The 14,337-nt window shown below is 40.9% G+C and overlaps 1 protein-coding gene across 2 annotated transcripts in view; it reads left to right on the forward strand.

Moving 5' to 3' along the window:
• LOC141807101 (uncharacterized) overlaps window positions 1-14,337 on the forward strand; it is a 41,237-nt gene that overhangs the window by 17,676 nt on the left and 9,224 nt on the right. The window contains exons 2-4 of one of the 2 annotated variants that reach the window (XM_074692887.1): window positions 3,943-4,024; window positions 4,338-4,852; window positions 11,688-11,741. In XM_074692887.1, coding sequence (XP_074548988.1) covers window positions 3,943-4,024; window positions 4,338-4,852; window positions 11,688-11,741 — 651 coding nt within the window. The remainder of the gene's footprint in view (window positions 1-3,942; window positions 4,025-4,337; window positions 4,853-11,687; window positions 11,742-14,337) is intronic. The other variant, XM_074692888.1, reaches the window with a different exon arrangement.

A 14,337-nucleotide genomic window follows, 5' to 3' on the forward strand; every position in this document is an offset into this window, starting at 1 on the left:
ACAAATCTTTGACAAAGCTACATCTCAACTTGTCCTACATCAGTGACGGGTATTAAATCATGTGGAAAGTTGGTCTTTTAAAACTGTCAAAGTTTCCATCATGCACATCTGAACAGAGCTGAAATGCTGCTGTTAAAAAGCACAGGATAACAGTTGTTCTGCCAAAGGAAATTCTCCTTCTAACCTGATTACAGTGCTAATGAAAAAGAATATCCACAAGCTCTCAAATTTACATACAGCTGTACATACTGTGGTTAACCCCAGCCCAGCCAACTGTTGGCCAGTTGGTTCTTCTGTAACACACACAGCAGACTGTTAGCAGACATGATTTAGTGGTGTTACAACCACATGAGAACAAAAGTAAACAACTGAGTCATTTTCCCAGTTCATGTCTGCTCTCCTGAGAGATTTCAGGACGGTAAGTATATGAAATTTTACAGATTGGTTTATTCACACAAGCATCACAGCATGAAGTTCTCTCTGCTGGGGGCGTCTCAGGAGGCAGGACATGACATAAAACAGACTGTAAAAATCCCTGCAAGTGTCCAAAGAAAATCCTACAGTTTAAAGCTAAGTCTGATGTCATGTTACTTCTGACATGTTTTGGTACAGTTAGCATCACATGAAATGTCACATTTAGTTTGGGTTGTGGGGGAAACATCCACTAGCTACAGTGCAGAAGAGCTACCATGTGTCATTCAGCGCCATAAATAAACTAAGTTACCTGATTGTAACTCTTCAAACCCTAAAGGTCTTTGCACACTAAGTCTGTTTTCTTACGAAATTTGATCCCATGTTTTGACAGTCACTAGGCCTGTCACGATAACAAATTTTGCTAGACGATAATTTTCCAAAATATTATTGCCGATAAACGATATTATTGTCAATATTATTTTGATTATTTTTCCACTTTTTCATTGATGTAATTATGATAAATGGGATAATAAAGTGAGTACACCATATCAAAAGCAAGAAACTTTAATTTCTTAAGAGTATTTAACTGTAATTAAAAGGTCAGGATCTTTTAAATAAAATAAATTAAACAAAAAATATAATAAATTTAACAAACAAGAAAGAGAAAAAAATACAATGAAAATGAAATGGACTCTCTTTTAGAAAAAAATACATGTCAATGAAAATAATTAATACTAATCAAAAACAATAAAACATAGACCCTGTCTCTAAAGAAAAAACGAACCCAACACCCCCCCCCCCCCCCCCCCCCCCCCCCCCCCGAAAAAAAAAACCAACACAAAAAAAAAACAAAAACTATAGCCTAAATAAAAGGGAGTTTACACAGTTCCTGAACATGTAACATGTACTTTTTCTCAGTCAATCCGTACTGTCTGTCAAACATTTTGAACATTTCTGGCTTTCAACCGTATTGAAGGGCTGCATTTCTTTGGCGATGTATCTGTCTTTGAGCACCACCATTTTGCGCTTTTATTTCTATTTACTTTGCAGACCAAAAGCCTCAGTAAGAGCGGATTGTCAAAGAACAAGGCTCCACTGCACCTCCCCTTCTTCTTCTTCTTCTTCGTCGCCACTATTTTCAAACAAATGGGACATATCAGCTCGTTGGTGTTCATGAGCTCACACTTTGTTCATTCTGATAAAAAACCAAAATATTCCCACACTGAGCAGCCCCATCTTCACCCCAAAGATGGCTTTTTTGACAGATGCTCACTCCGCCATAAATCTGCTAAATCTGCTATAGAACCTATGCACCCCGATGTTAGGAAAGATAGATGTAGTGAGCCATCTTCTCATTCAGCCTCTTTGGTCGAAAGAGAGGAGGAAAACAAACATGCATGCACGTGTCAGTTTATGGAGGATGGCAAACTCACCAAGGACCTTTTTATTTATCGTTCGGTTAATTGATTTATTGATTATCGTGACAGGCCTAACAGTCCTGTTTGCACACTCATGCCAAGTTCATCATCATTTTTTTCAGAACAGGTTCCATTTTTGCGTTTTTCTGCTGCTGCCCAGCTTGTTTCCAGGGTAGTTTGACTATTCAAAGACAACGCATGTAATTGGGACTGTAATTTCAGGTAGGGCTGCACGATATGGCCTAAAACCAATATCCATATTTTTAAGCTCTATTACGATACACGATCTGGATATTCAGATTTCTCCTCTAAATCACTCCATACATTTTTAAATTTAACCCTTTAATGCATGAAATAACACTGGCATAATGACTGAAGCAGACTCTTCAGTTGGATTTTAAAATTTGCATTTGCAAATCGCAACCAACAGGATATATAAAAGCAGCTTTTTTTCCCCCTCCACTCCTGATACAAAAACACGCATGGGCAGGAGAGTTTTCAGGGTGTGGGGGAGTGAGCAGCAGAAAGTGAAGGAAGTGAAACTGGAAAGAGGATTACACACCAACATCCTATAACATTTACGTGACAATTTGAACTCAGTGGTCATGATATAGTCATTTCATTCTCATCAACAACTCGAGATATATCGAGTATATTTGATATATATCCCACCTCTACTGTCAGGCAATGTTTAGATGATGAATGTGTGTCTGTGTCTGTGCGTGCTCGTGTGTGCTGCTCAAAATCAATTGCTTGATCACTACTTGAGTCTATTTTTCTCAAACTGCAAATTTTCACAATTAACAGTAAAATAAACACTTTGGATTCTGTGTACAAGGTGTCTTAACTCGACTTTTTCTGTCAGATTACGAATCCAAAAAAAAACATTCAAAAATAATAAGCGTAAAATGAAGTACTTATCAGGCAGAAATGGTCATTTGGAGATTAAACAAGAGAAACTCAGCTACAAACACCATCAAGTTATACTTCAACCAAACTCCCTGTTCGTTTCAGAAACAGAATCAGAAATACGTTATTAAACCCCAGGGCAGACATTTGATTATTACCTAAGTTTTAACTCAGATCCAGTGACATAAATACCAATACCTACACCTCTGAGCAAATTTCACAAGTATTCCCTTTATTGTGGCACCGGAAAGATTCAAAGAAGATAAGATAAGATAAGATGAGATGAGATAAGTTTTTATTGACCCTGAGGGGAAATTGTTTTGTTGCAGCACAGAGCAAGTGAGAAGTGAAAGAGCAGTGCAGTGAAATACACTAAGCTAACTTTAACAACAAGAGAAGTAAAAACAAAGTTAAGAGGAATAAGCTGGAGAAACAGACCTTGGAGATGCAGAGATATTCTCTTTTCAATTCTTCTAGCAGAGACCCAAAAAAGAGGCATTGGCTTCAAGGGTAAAAGTCTTATGGTATAAAGAAGCACAGTTTGTGACATGACAGCTCATTGGAGCTCTGCTGGCTCTATCAATCTGACAAACGTCAGAGTAGGAGGTGTAGTTTCTCAATATTCCTTTCTATTGTTTTATGGCCTTTAAAAGAATGAAACCCTGAACCTTTGTCCTTGATGATACACGTCACAAAACAATGATGATTTTATCAGGATATTCTGTAGTAATTGATTAACTGATGATATCTGACGAACTGAAGAGCATTGAACATCAGAGGAGGCTCAGGATTAATAATGCAGACACATGCTGACCAGGAAGTCGTGAAGCAGTGATGCAAAGGGTTAAAAAAAGAGTGGAAATCAGTGTATTTTTGATTATAGTCAGTATTTGGCAACAGTCATGTGATAAATCTGTTTCAGGAGTTGATAATGATCATGTTTTGAAGGTAACCAAGAAAATTCAACCAAATGTGGAATCCGTTTACTCAGTTATGGATTGAATCATCTCAGGTTTCACTTTCTCATTACTCAAAATTTGACTTCCAAGAAATAAAAAGCTGTTCTCACAACTGATCCAAGGACCAATGGTTTTTTTTCCTCATAAAGAACATAAACGTTTTCCTGAATAGTCTTTAACATTATGTTGGTTACTGACATGTAGAACCTTTGAACTACAGCTGAGCTTGGTTTTTCTTTCAGATTTCGTACCATGGCAGTGGAGAGGGCGGGGAGAGTGATGACTCAGAGGGAGAGAACCAGGAACTTGCACAGATTGACAGAGGTACGTGCTTCATGACAGATGATGGTCTACTTTGTTACTTTTTGATCGCACACTTTTTAATTAGATGTTTCAAGATGAACTGTTTGAAGATAAGAGCATTTGCCCTTTATTTGAAGAGTCAGTTAAAGGATAGGACAGTGGATCTTAGCTGACATGTGCTAAAGGGTGATGGGTTTGGTTTAGAGCGCTGGAAGCCCCTACTAGTTCCACCTTGAGCACAAAGCCAACCCTGCACCAATGCTGGAGCACTTTCTGCGGTACCTCCATCCCCACCTTCCTCTTTGACCTGTTCTCTGTTTATTGACTCCCGTAGAGAGACGGAGAAACTGCGCCCTCACCCCCTTGGCCACCAGCCAGCAGCACAACCAGGGTCCCCTCTCTCCAGCCCGGCTACGCCGCCTCCGCCTCCTTTTAGATGCCAATCTGGATCGTCACTCATCAGAGGAGGAGCTGGAGCGAATCAGCTGTGGTGACAACAGGAAGTGGGTGTCAGCTCTCCCCCAGCGACACGGCGATCACCACAGCAGCGCCTCCAGTGACGAAGAGGTACGGGACCTCTGTGGCTGCGGGTCACCGGCTGCGTCTGTCAGGCCGCTGGTTGAGCCTGGTGCTTGCCTGGCTGCCTCCCCAAGCCCGGTCCTCTTCAGCTCCAGTCCACCTCGCAGCCTCAAGCCTCCTCCCATGAGGTTTCAGCTTCAGGTGGTGCAGCCAGTTGCACGACCAATCATTTTAACCCACTTTGACCAGTCAGCACCTTACAGGAAGTATCGACACAGTTACAGCGGAGAGCCAGGGAGGCCCAGTCTGGACCTGGAGAAAATGCAACAGGTCAGTCGAATCTTTGGTAAAATATCTAAAAACTGCCCTACTTCAACAAACCTGTGCCACAAATTTCAGCTGATCCCTGTTCAGATAAACTCAGAATTATTCGTCCCGAACGTGGTCATGTGTTGTATCATAGTTGTATCCAGACCAGGGATCCATTTTATCACATGTGGGATCACTTTTCACACTGGAGGTATAATAAGTGTGTACACTGCAAAAACCTGAAATCTTATCAAGTGTTTTTGTCTTATTTTAAATAAAAATGGTCTTTTATACTCAATTTAAATCACATTCAACTTGTTAGTCCAGAAAAATGTATTTTTTCAAGTTATTTTAAGACAAAAATTAGGTCTGAATTGCTTGGAACAAGTAAAAAGTAAAACCGCCAATGGATCAAGAAAAAAAATTGCTCAAAAATTAGCTTGAAACTAAAATAATGTTTTAACACAAGGAACTTTTCTCTTGCTCCATTGGCAGATTTTTTTAACTTATTAAAAGCAATTTGAAACAAGACGTTTTTCTGGACTGGTCCAGTGAATGTAGCTCATATTAAGTCTAAAAAGACATTTTTACTGAAAATAAGACAAAAACATCTGATAAGATTTCAGGTTTCAGCAGCATATCTTCCTCGGTAGATTACATTAGTTGACAGTTGTCAATGTGACCAATCCACATCTGCTTACAGGGCTTTTTACCACCTGTAATTTTTTATTGTTTATGTCACTACATTATTGAAAAGATGCAGAGATGGAAGTTTGTGTCAAATCAGAAGATGCATTTTCAAAATTCAAATGTCTCTAACAACAAGTCCTAATGCCGCGGCCACACCAAACGCGAACACGCGAATTTACTCGCGCGAATGGCCTGTCACGCGCCGCGTGAACGCCCGAGTCTCGCCGCTGGACTTTTTTGACAAGCTGAGGCGCGAACACGCGAATGCGCGGTACTGCGCATGCGGAGTAGAGAGCTCGTTCATTTAAAGACCGAAAGTCCAAAAGAGCATCTGAAAAACAATGAGCTGTGGTTTCCAAAGCATGACAGGAGAGTGTGTGAAAGCTTTGGAGATCACAATCAATGCCTGCTGCCTCTCCCTGGTAATCCACCAGCCCTGCTTGGCTGTTCCCTGCGATCCCCCGAACCTCCGACCCCCCATACCCCCGACTACCCGAACCCCCGGACCCATGTTCCCGGAGGTCTCCCTGGGGATAATGAAGGGGTGGAGGAAAGAGAGGAGCACAGAGAACTTCCATCTTTTCCCTGGCTCTGCCCCTGCTCCACTCTTTCCTCCTCTTTATCAGGCTCAAAACTCCGCTGAGGAAAACACAGTCGGACTCAGTGATAGCCCGTGCAGGCAGATCCAGCTGGGAACGAATGTTTTCAGAACTTACATTCAAAACCTGTCTCCTCAGAGACTTTCAACCAAGCCTGCTCCTGTTTTTCCGGTCTCTGTAGAGCACACACGTCGTATCGTATAACTCTGGATGATGACACACCGCACAGATTGTTTTCTCCTCCATCCTCCGGCGGAGTTGGAGCCGGAGCAGGCGGCAGTTGCCCCCCAACGTTGTCATAACAATGACTTCGTGGGGGAATATTTTGAACTCGAGCGAATTCGCGTCTACCGCCTAAACGCGTGAACGCTCCAAACGCGCCGCGCCAAACGCGCGAATCGCGCCGCCCGAGGCGAATCGGCGGCTAAACGCGTCTTTGCATTGACTTTGTATGTAATCGCGCCGCAAATTCGCGTTTGGTGTGGCCACACCATTAGACCTGAACCTGACATTTAAATCATAAAAGTCACAGGGTTACTAAAACATCCTAAGGTGTAGACGGGGGCTGGGCGACTATGGCAAAAAACAAAATCAAAACTAATTGAACCTCCAACCTCTGTTTCTGTAAATATCCAAATAATTTTTAAACAAGTAAGGGAAATGAATATCTACACTTAAGGTTTATTTACTGAAACAATGAAATTGAAAACACACATCAGCTAGAATGGAAATGTTTTGTGGAAAAAAAAAGTCATAGAAAAGGAGAAAATAAAAGTCTTATATTTCTTGCAGCAAAATTAATAGATGTAACTCAGTGGTGTTAATGCAGAAAATAACTTTCACCTTAGGAAAAAAGGTACTCCCCTACTTTTTGGTTGACATCATCCTTACTGTAGCCAAAGTGTGTCCCAACAACTCACACTGCAGTCCGTTTGGGTCCAAGTTGCTTGTGTTGTGCTGTTGGCTCTGCGTTTCAATTGTCCTCCATGACTCTTCCTTTCAGAGACCTTTGAGTCTGACCTTAGTCCAATAGCAACGGAATTATCTGTGTGTCGATCAGGCTGGGCTTAGTCTGTTCTTGGTCTGACTAAGCTGTTTCCATGCATCTTAAAAGTCTGATCTCTTATTAACTAAGTTTATAGTCGGATTTCATAATCTGGATGCCAGGTTTGATTATTTTCAATTTATCGCCCAGCCTTAGGGTAGACCAGTAAAGTTAGTAAACCAGGTGACTGAACGACTCTAAGGAGCCTGGAGGCCTCAAAGTTATTGTTGTAAAGACGATTATGGTTGAGTCTATTAGATAATCTGAGCAAACCCTGGAAACCTGCTGCAAATATCAAATGTTTCGACAAGTATGAGTCATTTAAACCCCAAGTGTGTAAAGGGGAGGAAGTAACACGTCTGTGTTCTACCAAAGTAGAAGTTGCAGCACCACTGTGGTGAAGTACTTCCTCACAAACAAGCAGACTTTCCAAGTTGTTACTGCATAAACTGTTGTTGATGTAAAAATAGTGGAAGTGCATCATCATGATAAGAGCACACGTGAGTGCAGCTGTTAGGTAAATATTGTGAAGTCAGGAGAATGAAGCACCATTGATTAGAAAGTATTTCAGGAAACTTTCTTATCTCTTCTGCAGAAAACCCCCAAAACAACCTCATTTGATCTTACTGTGAAATCCAACACCACAAAATGCAGCATTGTATATTACTGCTAGACAAATTTCACCTACTATCATTTTGAAACTGCTGCAGCTTTGTCTTTATTTAACTAGAAGATCATCTAAGTACCAAATAGCAGATGAGCATTACACTCCCCCCATCTGAAAAATAAAAACTCACACAGGCGGAGCATTTGATCCAAAAATATGATCATGTCCCTACAGTCTAAATGACTTTCATACACACACACACACAAACGTGCACGCTCGCACAAGCAAACAAAGTCTTCCCTTTCCACTGCCGGACGCTCGCCACCTCGGTGGTCTGGCTGGAGAGGGATGAAGGAGAGGGAGGCACGGACGGCAGATGTCCGCCCTCGTTTCTCACAAAGGCTGGCAAGTGAGGGGAAACGATGGAGGGGTGGAGGCAGAAGGAGAGGATTAAATAAACAACAGAAAAACGACAGCCACTAATGAGTCATGGAGAAGCTGGTCCACTAATCATTAAAATCCAATAGACTTGTTGGCCCACACTATGGATGGGAAAGGGTGTGTGTGTGTGTGTGTGTTTGTTCCTGTGTGTGTGTGTGTGTGTGATTGCATAGAGGGGAACTGCAGGTTTCAGGGGTCCATATGTCCATGGGGTTTTTAGAGGGAAAGAACAGATGATGGGAGACAGCGGGTAGCACTGAGAGGGGTGAGGAGAAAGAGTGGAAGAGAGTGTGTGTGTGAGTGTGTGTGTGTGTGTGTGCAGGGCTGGGGTACGCGTCTGTCATCCTGCCTGTCTTTTTGTGTCTGCATGTGTGCATCCTCATGTCTGTGAGTTTGTTGCTGTATCAGTGTGTGTGTGTGTGTGTGTGTGTCCGTCCGTGTGTGAGAGTGTGTGTGCACACTCAGTCAAGTGGAATGGGAGGTGCTGTAGGGAATACAATAGGGGGCCTACAGAGGTAGTCTGCAGACACAGCTCCAGTCTCCTGTTAACCCTTTAGCTGGACAGCTTCCATTCATAAAGTCTCAGCCCTCAGCGTGTGATGTCTTCTGCATATGTTCCTCTGGAGTCCCAGTCTCATGAAGAAATATGTCTGTGCTGGTTCCTTTCAAAAAGCAGAGGATTGAAACCCTGTGAAAGCTCAAGATGAATTTCCCCGTTAGACCTGAATGCTGGATACAAGACAAACAGACCCAACATGGTTTCAATTAAGGATGTTTCCTCCTAGATTTCACTTTTTGCACTGTTGTTGTTCGTGTTAGGGTTAGGGACTTTGTTCCAAATGAAGTGTTCAAACTCTTATTGAACACTGACTCACGACCATCCTAGGCTAATGACTTTAAAACAAAACCTCCATGTCCCTGTTTGACCTGCTTTAGCTCGAGTTTTAAGTTTATTAGTCTCATAATTCTCTCAGAAGACAGGTTAAAAGGTCAGAGGTTTGTTATCTTTATGTGTGCTAATCCACATGGAGCTGCCACACCTCTGTGCGCCTTTACATCAATCAAAATGTTGCATTAAAGTTAAAATCTGTCCAAATTGCACAAAAAAGAGGAAATGTTAGACTTTCTTTTACACATGCACCGATCGATCAATTGGTACCGATTTCCTTAATTTTGGGGGATCTGTGATCAGAAACCAGTGGTCAGCCCATCCTTAGATATGAAACCGATCTTATAAACCTCTGGGATTGTCTGACAGCCAGCCATTGTTGCTTTTTGCTCTGAGACTTAAAACTCAGGACACTTTAGTGGTTGTTTAACCTCTTAAGACCCAGCATCCACATATGTGGACATTACATTTCTGCATCTCTGACTCATGATACTTCATTTTTTTATACTTTGACTTATCAGCCACATTAAGTGACACTGCCCACATCATCTTCTGAGGAAATCACAACATTACAACCATTTTGGTGAAGAGAACAACACATTTAAGTACAATAACACCACAAACAAACACATTATAGAGAACTTATAACACAAATAATCAAACCTGTTGTACAAAGACAAAGTTTAATAAGTGTACTTATAAGGTCTTACTTATCCAAAATAGCAAGGTAACTAAAAAAAATGCAGACCAGACAGAAGCTCGGGTCGTAAGAGGTTAAGTTAAACCTTAAAATGTTATTGTTTCACAGGCATTGTTCAATGATTTTTAATAATCTAAGATTGGAACATTGAAGATACTTGCTGTCAGTTATAAAAAATAAAAAATAAAGATCAGAATCAGCCCAAATCTGTATCAGCAGGTCAGGCTTTTTAAAGATCGGTGATTGGCCAGAAAACTGTAACCGGTGCACCCCTACTTTCTTTAACAGATGAAAGAAAGGAAGAATAAAATAATTGTTTCTGTTCAAGACTTTGTCAAAAAGTGGAGAAAACGATTCTAAATCCACCTTGATCTAATTATTTGGTATATTAAGCTTAAATACTAAAACTTTAGCCCTCAATTTATAAGAATTTGATGTTATATGCTTTTGTTCATGGATGAAAAGTTTTACTTCATTTTGAAATTCTGACTTTATTTTATATTGTTACAAAAAACAAGCAAAAAAGAAATCTTCATTTTTTTATTATTCGTTTTGTTTCCTGTTTGATTGACCCTTGTGCCTAGTTTTCCGTTAAGAGTAACGACACATCTAGAAGTTCAGCTTCAGAGAAAAACACATTCACAAGTCTTTAAGACTACTCCAAAGAAAATACAAGACAGCACCGTGTAATCCACAAAAACAGCACGTCCCAGAACATTATGGAGAAATCCTTTTTTCACTAAATCACTTTGTTAGATGGCAAGTCAGGACCTGTTGGGCAAGTGAGTGTTGTTTAAGAGACTGGGTGGTGTGAGGTCTGAGCTTTGGGGTGAAATGAGGATGAAATCGTTATCACACTTTGTTGTATAGAGCACTCACTGGACCAGTGATATGTTGGTTAACACACATCAATCAGTGTTTGAAGATGAGTCATCTGATCATAGGAATCAGTGTAAAAAAAATCATACACACAGTTTGTTTCATGCGAGGACAGATTAAAAAAACAACATATGTATAATTAGACTGCATAGACTGCTGTATCATAGATTCTGAAGGATAGATAAGGACCAGCAGGAGGTGAGCATGAGGGCAAGTGTGCGCCCCAGCTCTCCCACATCACAGCAGCAGGAGTCTTGTGTTTCCATTCTTTCCTGTGCTCCCTTCCCCCTTAGAAGCTACCTCCCCAACTCCAGACAATTCCATGATTGTGTGGTCCCTCCACCCCCACTCCTTTTTTTTTTTTTTTTTAAATAGTGGAGCTGCGTGGAGGGGAGTGGGAGACAGGATATTGCATAAGCTTCATTGACCGACTGTTTAGTTTAGTGAGACAGCTGGATTTGCCTCACTTCCTCGTGGTCCTTGTCACGTCAGACTCTGCTGCTGTAAGGCTAGAAATACTCCTCTGATATGGAAATATACAGAGAGGGTTGCACTTGGAAAAGAAATGTAGAATGACTGCATCCAGAGAAAACTCCCCAAAGAAATGATTTCCTTTGATAACCCTCAAATTGACTTGATTGTGTAAGACAGATTGCAAACATTTTCCAGGAATCATCACCAGGATTGATTTAAATCTAAGTGTACGAGGGGGAAACCAGAGTAAAGGACGACAGACCCAATCAAAAAACTGTGAAGTAGCTAAAAAAGGATGAATAATGTGAAATTCAGAATATGTAAAGGTTAAATTTCAGGATTTTACAGATAAATTAACAGACAAAACAATCAGAACAAACTGATTCTTTTAACCCAACTTCATTTTTCAGAAGCAGCCTCCGAGCATGTTGGGAATTCAGCTCATACCCAGTTTTCTGCTTGTCATTGTCATACATTTTCCACAGCTGTCAGTGTGTATTTCATTGTGCAACATCACACTTGTTCTCCACAGAAAATGCTGCTGAAAAAGAACTGTGGAGGGAAAACACGGACTATAAAGATTCGGGTGAGTTCATTTTCATTCCACTTCCCACAGTAAACAGTCAGTTCCTCGTGGAATATTGTGTTTGGATGAATGCAAACATTTCATTGTATGTTGCTCATTGCTGTCTAAAAGATAAGTTGCTGTTATAATGTGACTTGCACTCACAGCCGTTCCCTGCAGACCCGTGATAGGTGGTTTAGATCGGGGTGTGCATTACAGCAGCGATAAGGTTGCAAGGTTGCTCGGCTTCCCACGAACAGTCCAGCCTGTCCTGTCGCCAGCACCTTGATGTGGCTCCAAGTGCACACTGGGACAGCATCTGGCTGCAGCATTTGTTCCCATGCTCTGTTAGCAACAGTTTCTGAGACGCCTGAGAATCTGACGATGAGGCTGAGAGAGCTGGGTGATATGGAAAAGAAGGTTAGATAATTGACTTTATTTGTATGGTGGCAGAGGCTCTTTGAAAAGTATGAACTAATCCTGGGATCAAACAGTAAACCAATCCACAGCCACCTTGCCATTTTGATAACCACTCTTTATTAATATCTGTATCTGAGCATGTTCCAGATAATACTGCCGGTCTGAGGAGCTCTGTATGTACATGAAGCTGGAATATACCAGACTGTTCATCACTAAATCAAAACCTCTAAAACTGCTTAAATAAGTGTATTGATGAAGCTGATTCGATGAGAAAAATCAACTCTGAATAATGTGAACTTACTTTTAAAATCTATATTTGTAACTCACTCCAAAACAGGCAAGAGGAGGAGCTGCTAAGGATAGCATTTTGCTGTATCTGTGGTTTAAAGGATATTTTCTGGTATCTTTGAACACTCAACAGAGGCCACCTCTTGGTGGCCCCAAGTAAAACCAGTTTTAAGCCAGATTTAAGACCTTCCTGGATTATCTGTGGTTCAGAGGGGGTCAGAAACAGATCCACACTGAGATGCTGCTAACAACATTCCCTCAGGTTTTTGGTTTGGATTCCTTCATAGTTTCTTCCTTGGAACATGGTCCTAGTAATTACAACTTGGAAAAAGAAAAACATTTGACGGAGCAGTCTGGTATAAAATATTAATGTGGCCCAACCAGGTGCAATTCAGAGTCAGACTTTTAGGGGTGCATAGCCTTGAGAGAAACTGTGATACGGAGAGCTTAAAAGACTCTAAACCTATCGACAAACCCCTCACTGACTGAACATTAACAGTTTTTACCACAAACTTTTATGAAAAATGAAAGATTGTTGGTTATCTGTTTTATAGAGTTCTATTTTCATTTTTTAAACCTCTGAGTTTTACAAAGGGGAGGATTTTTCTCTCTGTCATGACAAGTTAATCAGGATTCAATGTTTAGCTTCATATCTTTGATCATTGAATTATCATATTGGCCCTCTCCTTCACTCTGAGCAGATACACACAAGTCTGAGCTCCAGGTGAAGATATTAGAAAGAGAAACACACACAGAGGAGAGGAGAAAAGGTTTTGCCAAGTGGTGAAGCACCGAAGAGCAGATGTTTCAAAGACAATTTTAGGCTGCAGAGCCCTGAAATTGTAATAAACACCCCAGTCCCTGAGCCTAAGAGCTGTTCAATAAACATATGCTTTAAGGCAAAGTTTCTCAAATTGTGGTCCGTGGACTGCTAGTGGTCTGCCAGCGCACCCTAGTGGTCCACAACAACTGTGAGGAAATTGTGTTTTCTTTATAATGGAACATTCGAGAAAAAATAAGGGTCGGGGGGTGTGGGTTGTTTCGGCTGCTACACAAACTGATAAAATCTACAAAAAATTGGTTTGGCCGTAGCAAGTTGTAATATGTATGATTCAAGTTTATTATATATCAGTTTGTTCTCTGGGGTGTTGTTCTGGGGCTGTTTAGCTCGTGGTGGTCTGCAAGAGTTTTCTGGGGGAAAAGTGGTCCTTAGTCTGAAAATATTTGAGAAACACTGCTTTCAGGCATTTAAATGAAGTCAAGTGTTGAAGCTTGTATTATTCAAAATTTTGATGTATTGTATGTATGATGTATTTTCACTTTTACCACAAAAGGATATCAGCTTTAAATACCAGTTATTGGCCTCCTTGACTACTGAAATTGGTGTAAGTATCAGCCCTGAAAAAAACACATTGATCTGTCTCCTGAAAGGATGCTACATTGACAACAAGCTTACACCAGATAGCGAGATAGAGGGCTAAACCACTTGAAGAAGGGGAGTTAATCTCTTAAGATGCTGTAGGAGTAGGTACAACTCTTGATCATTCATATTTTCACTTTTAATTTGGTTACCTGCTCTTAAAACCTGCTGCTGCCTACTGCTCTCAGGTGTGTGTCAGTGGACTAAGTAAAGTACTATATTTAACTGAAATTAATATTGATCTACTACAGTTTAGTTTAATCAAATCAGGAGTCTAAGGGGTGCTGGGGGACCCCTGAAAAAGGTCTGTAAACACCCATGTGGCACCCCCCACACTCTGCTGTTGGACTTAATAGGCTGCCAGCTGAGCTGTAACTGTCTTTAACTCTGCTTTAATGCTAACATTACCTTGTTAAGTCTGGTGATGGAGATCTCTTATCTTGGGGAAAAAATGTAAGACTCACATCTGATGTTTTTTTAAAGAGGTGA

The sequence above is a fragment of the Halichoeres trimaculatus genome, unplaced genomic scaffold (genome assembly GCF_033239565.1).
Source record: "Halichoeres trimaculatus isolate MK-OKI-2021-1 unplaced genomic scaffold, fHalTri1.1 fHalTri1_scaffold_17, whole genome shotgun sequence".
Classification (NCBI taxonomy): domain Eukaryota; kingdom Metazoa; phylum Chordata; class Actinopteri; order Labriformes; family Labridae; genus Halichoeres; species Halichoeres trimaculatus.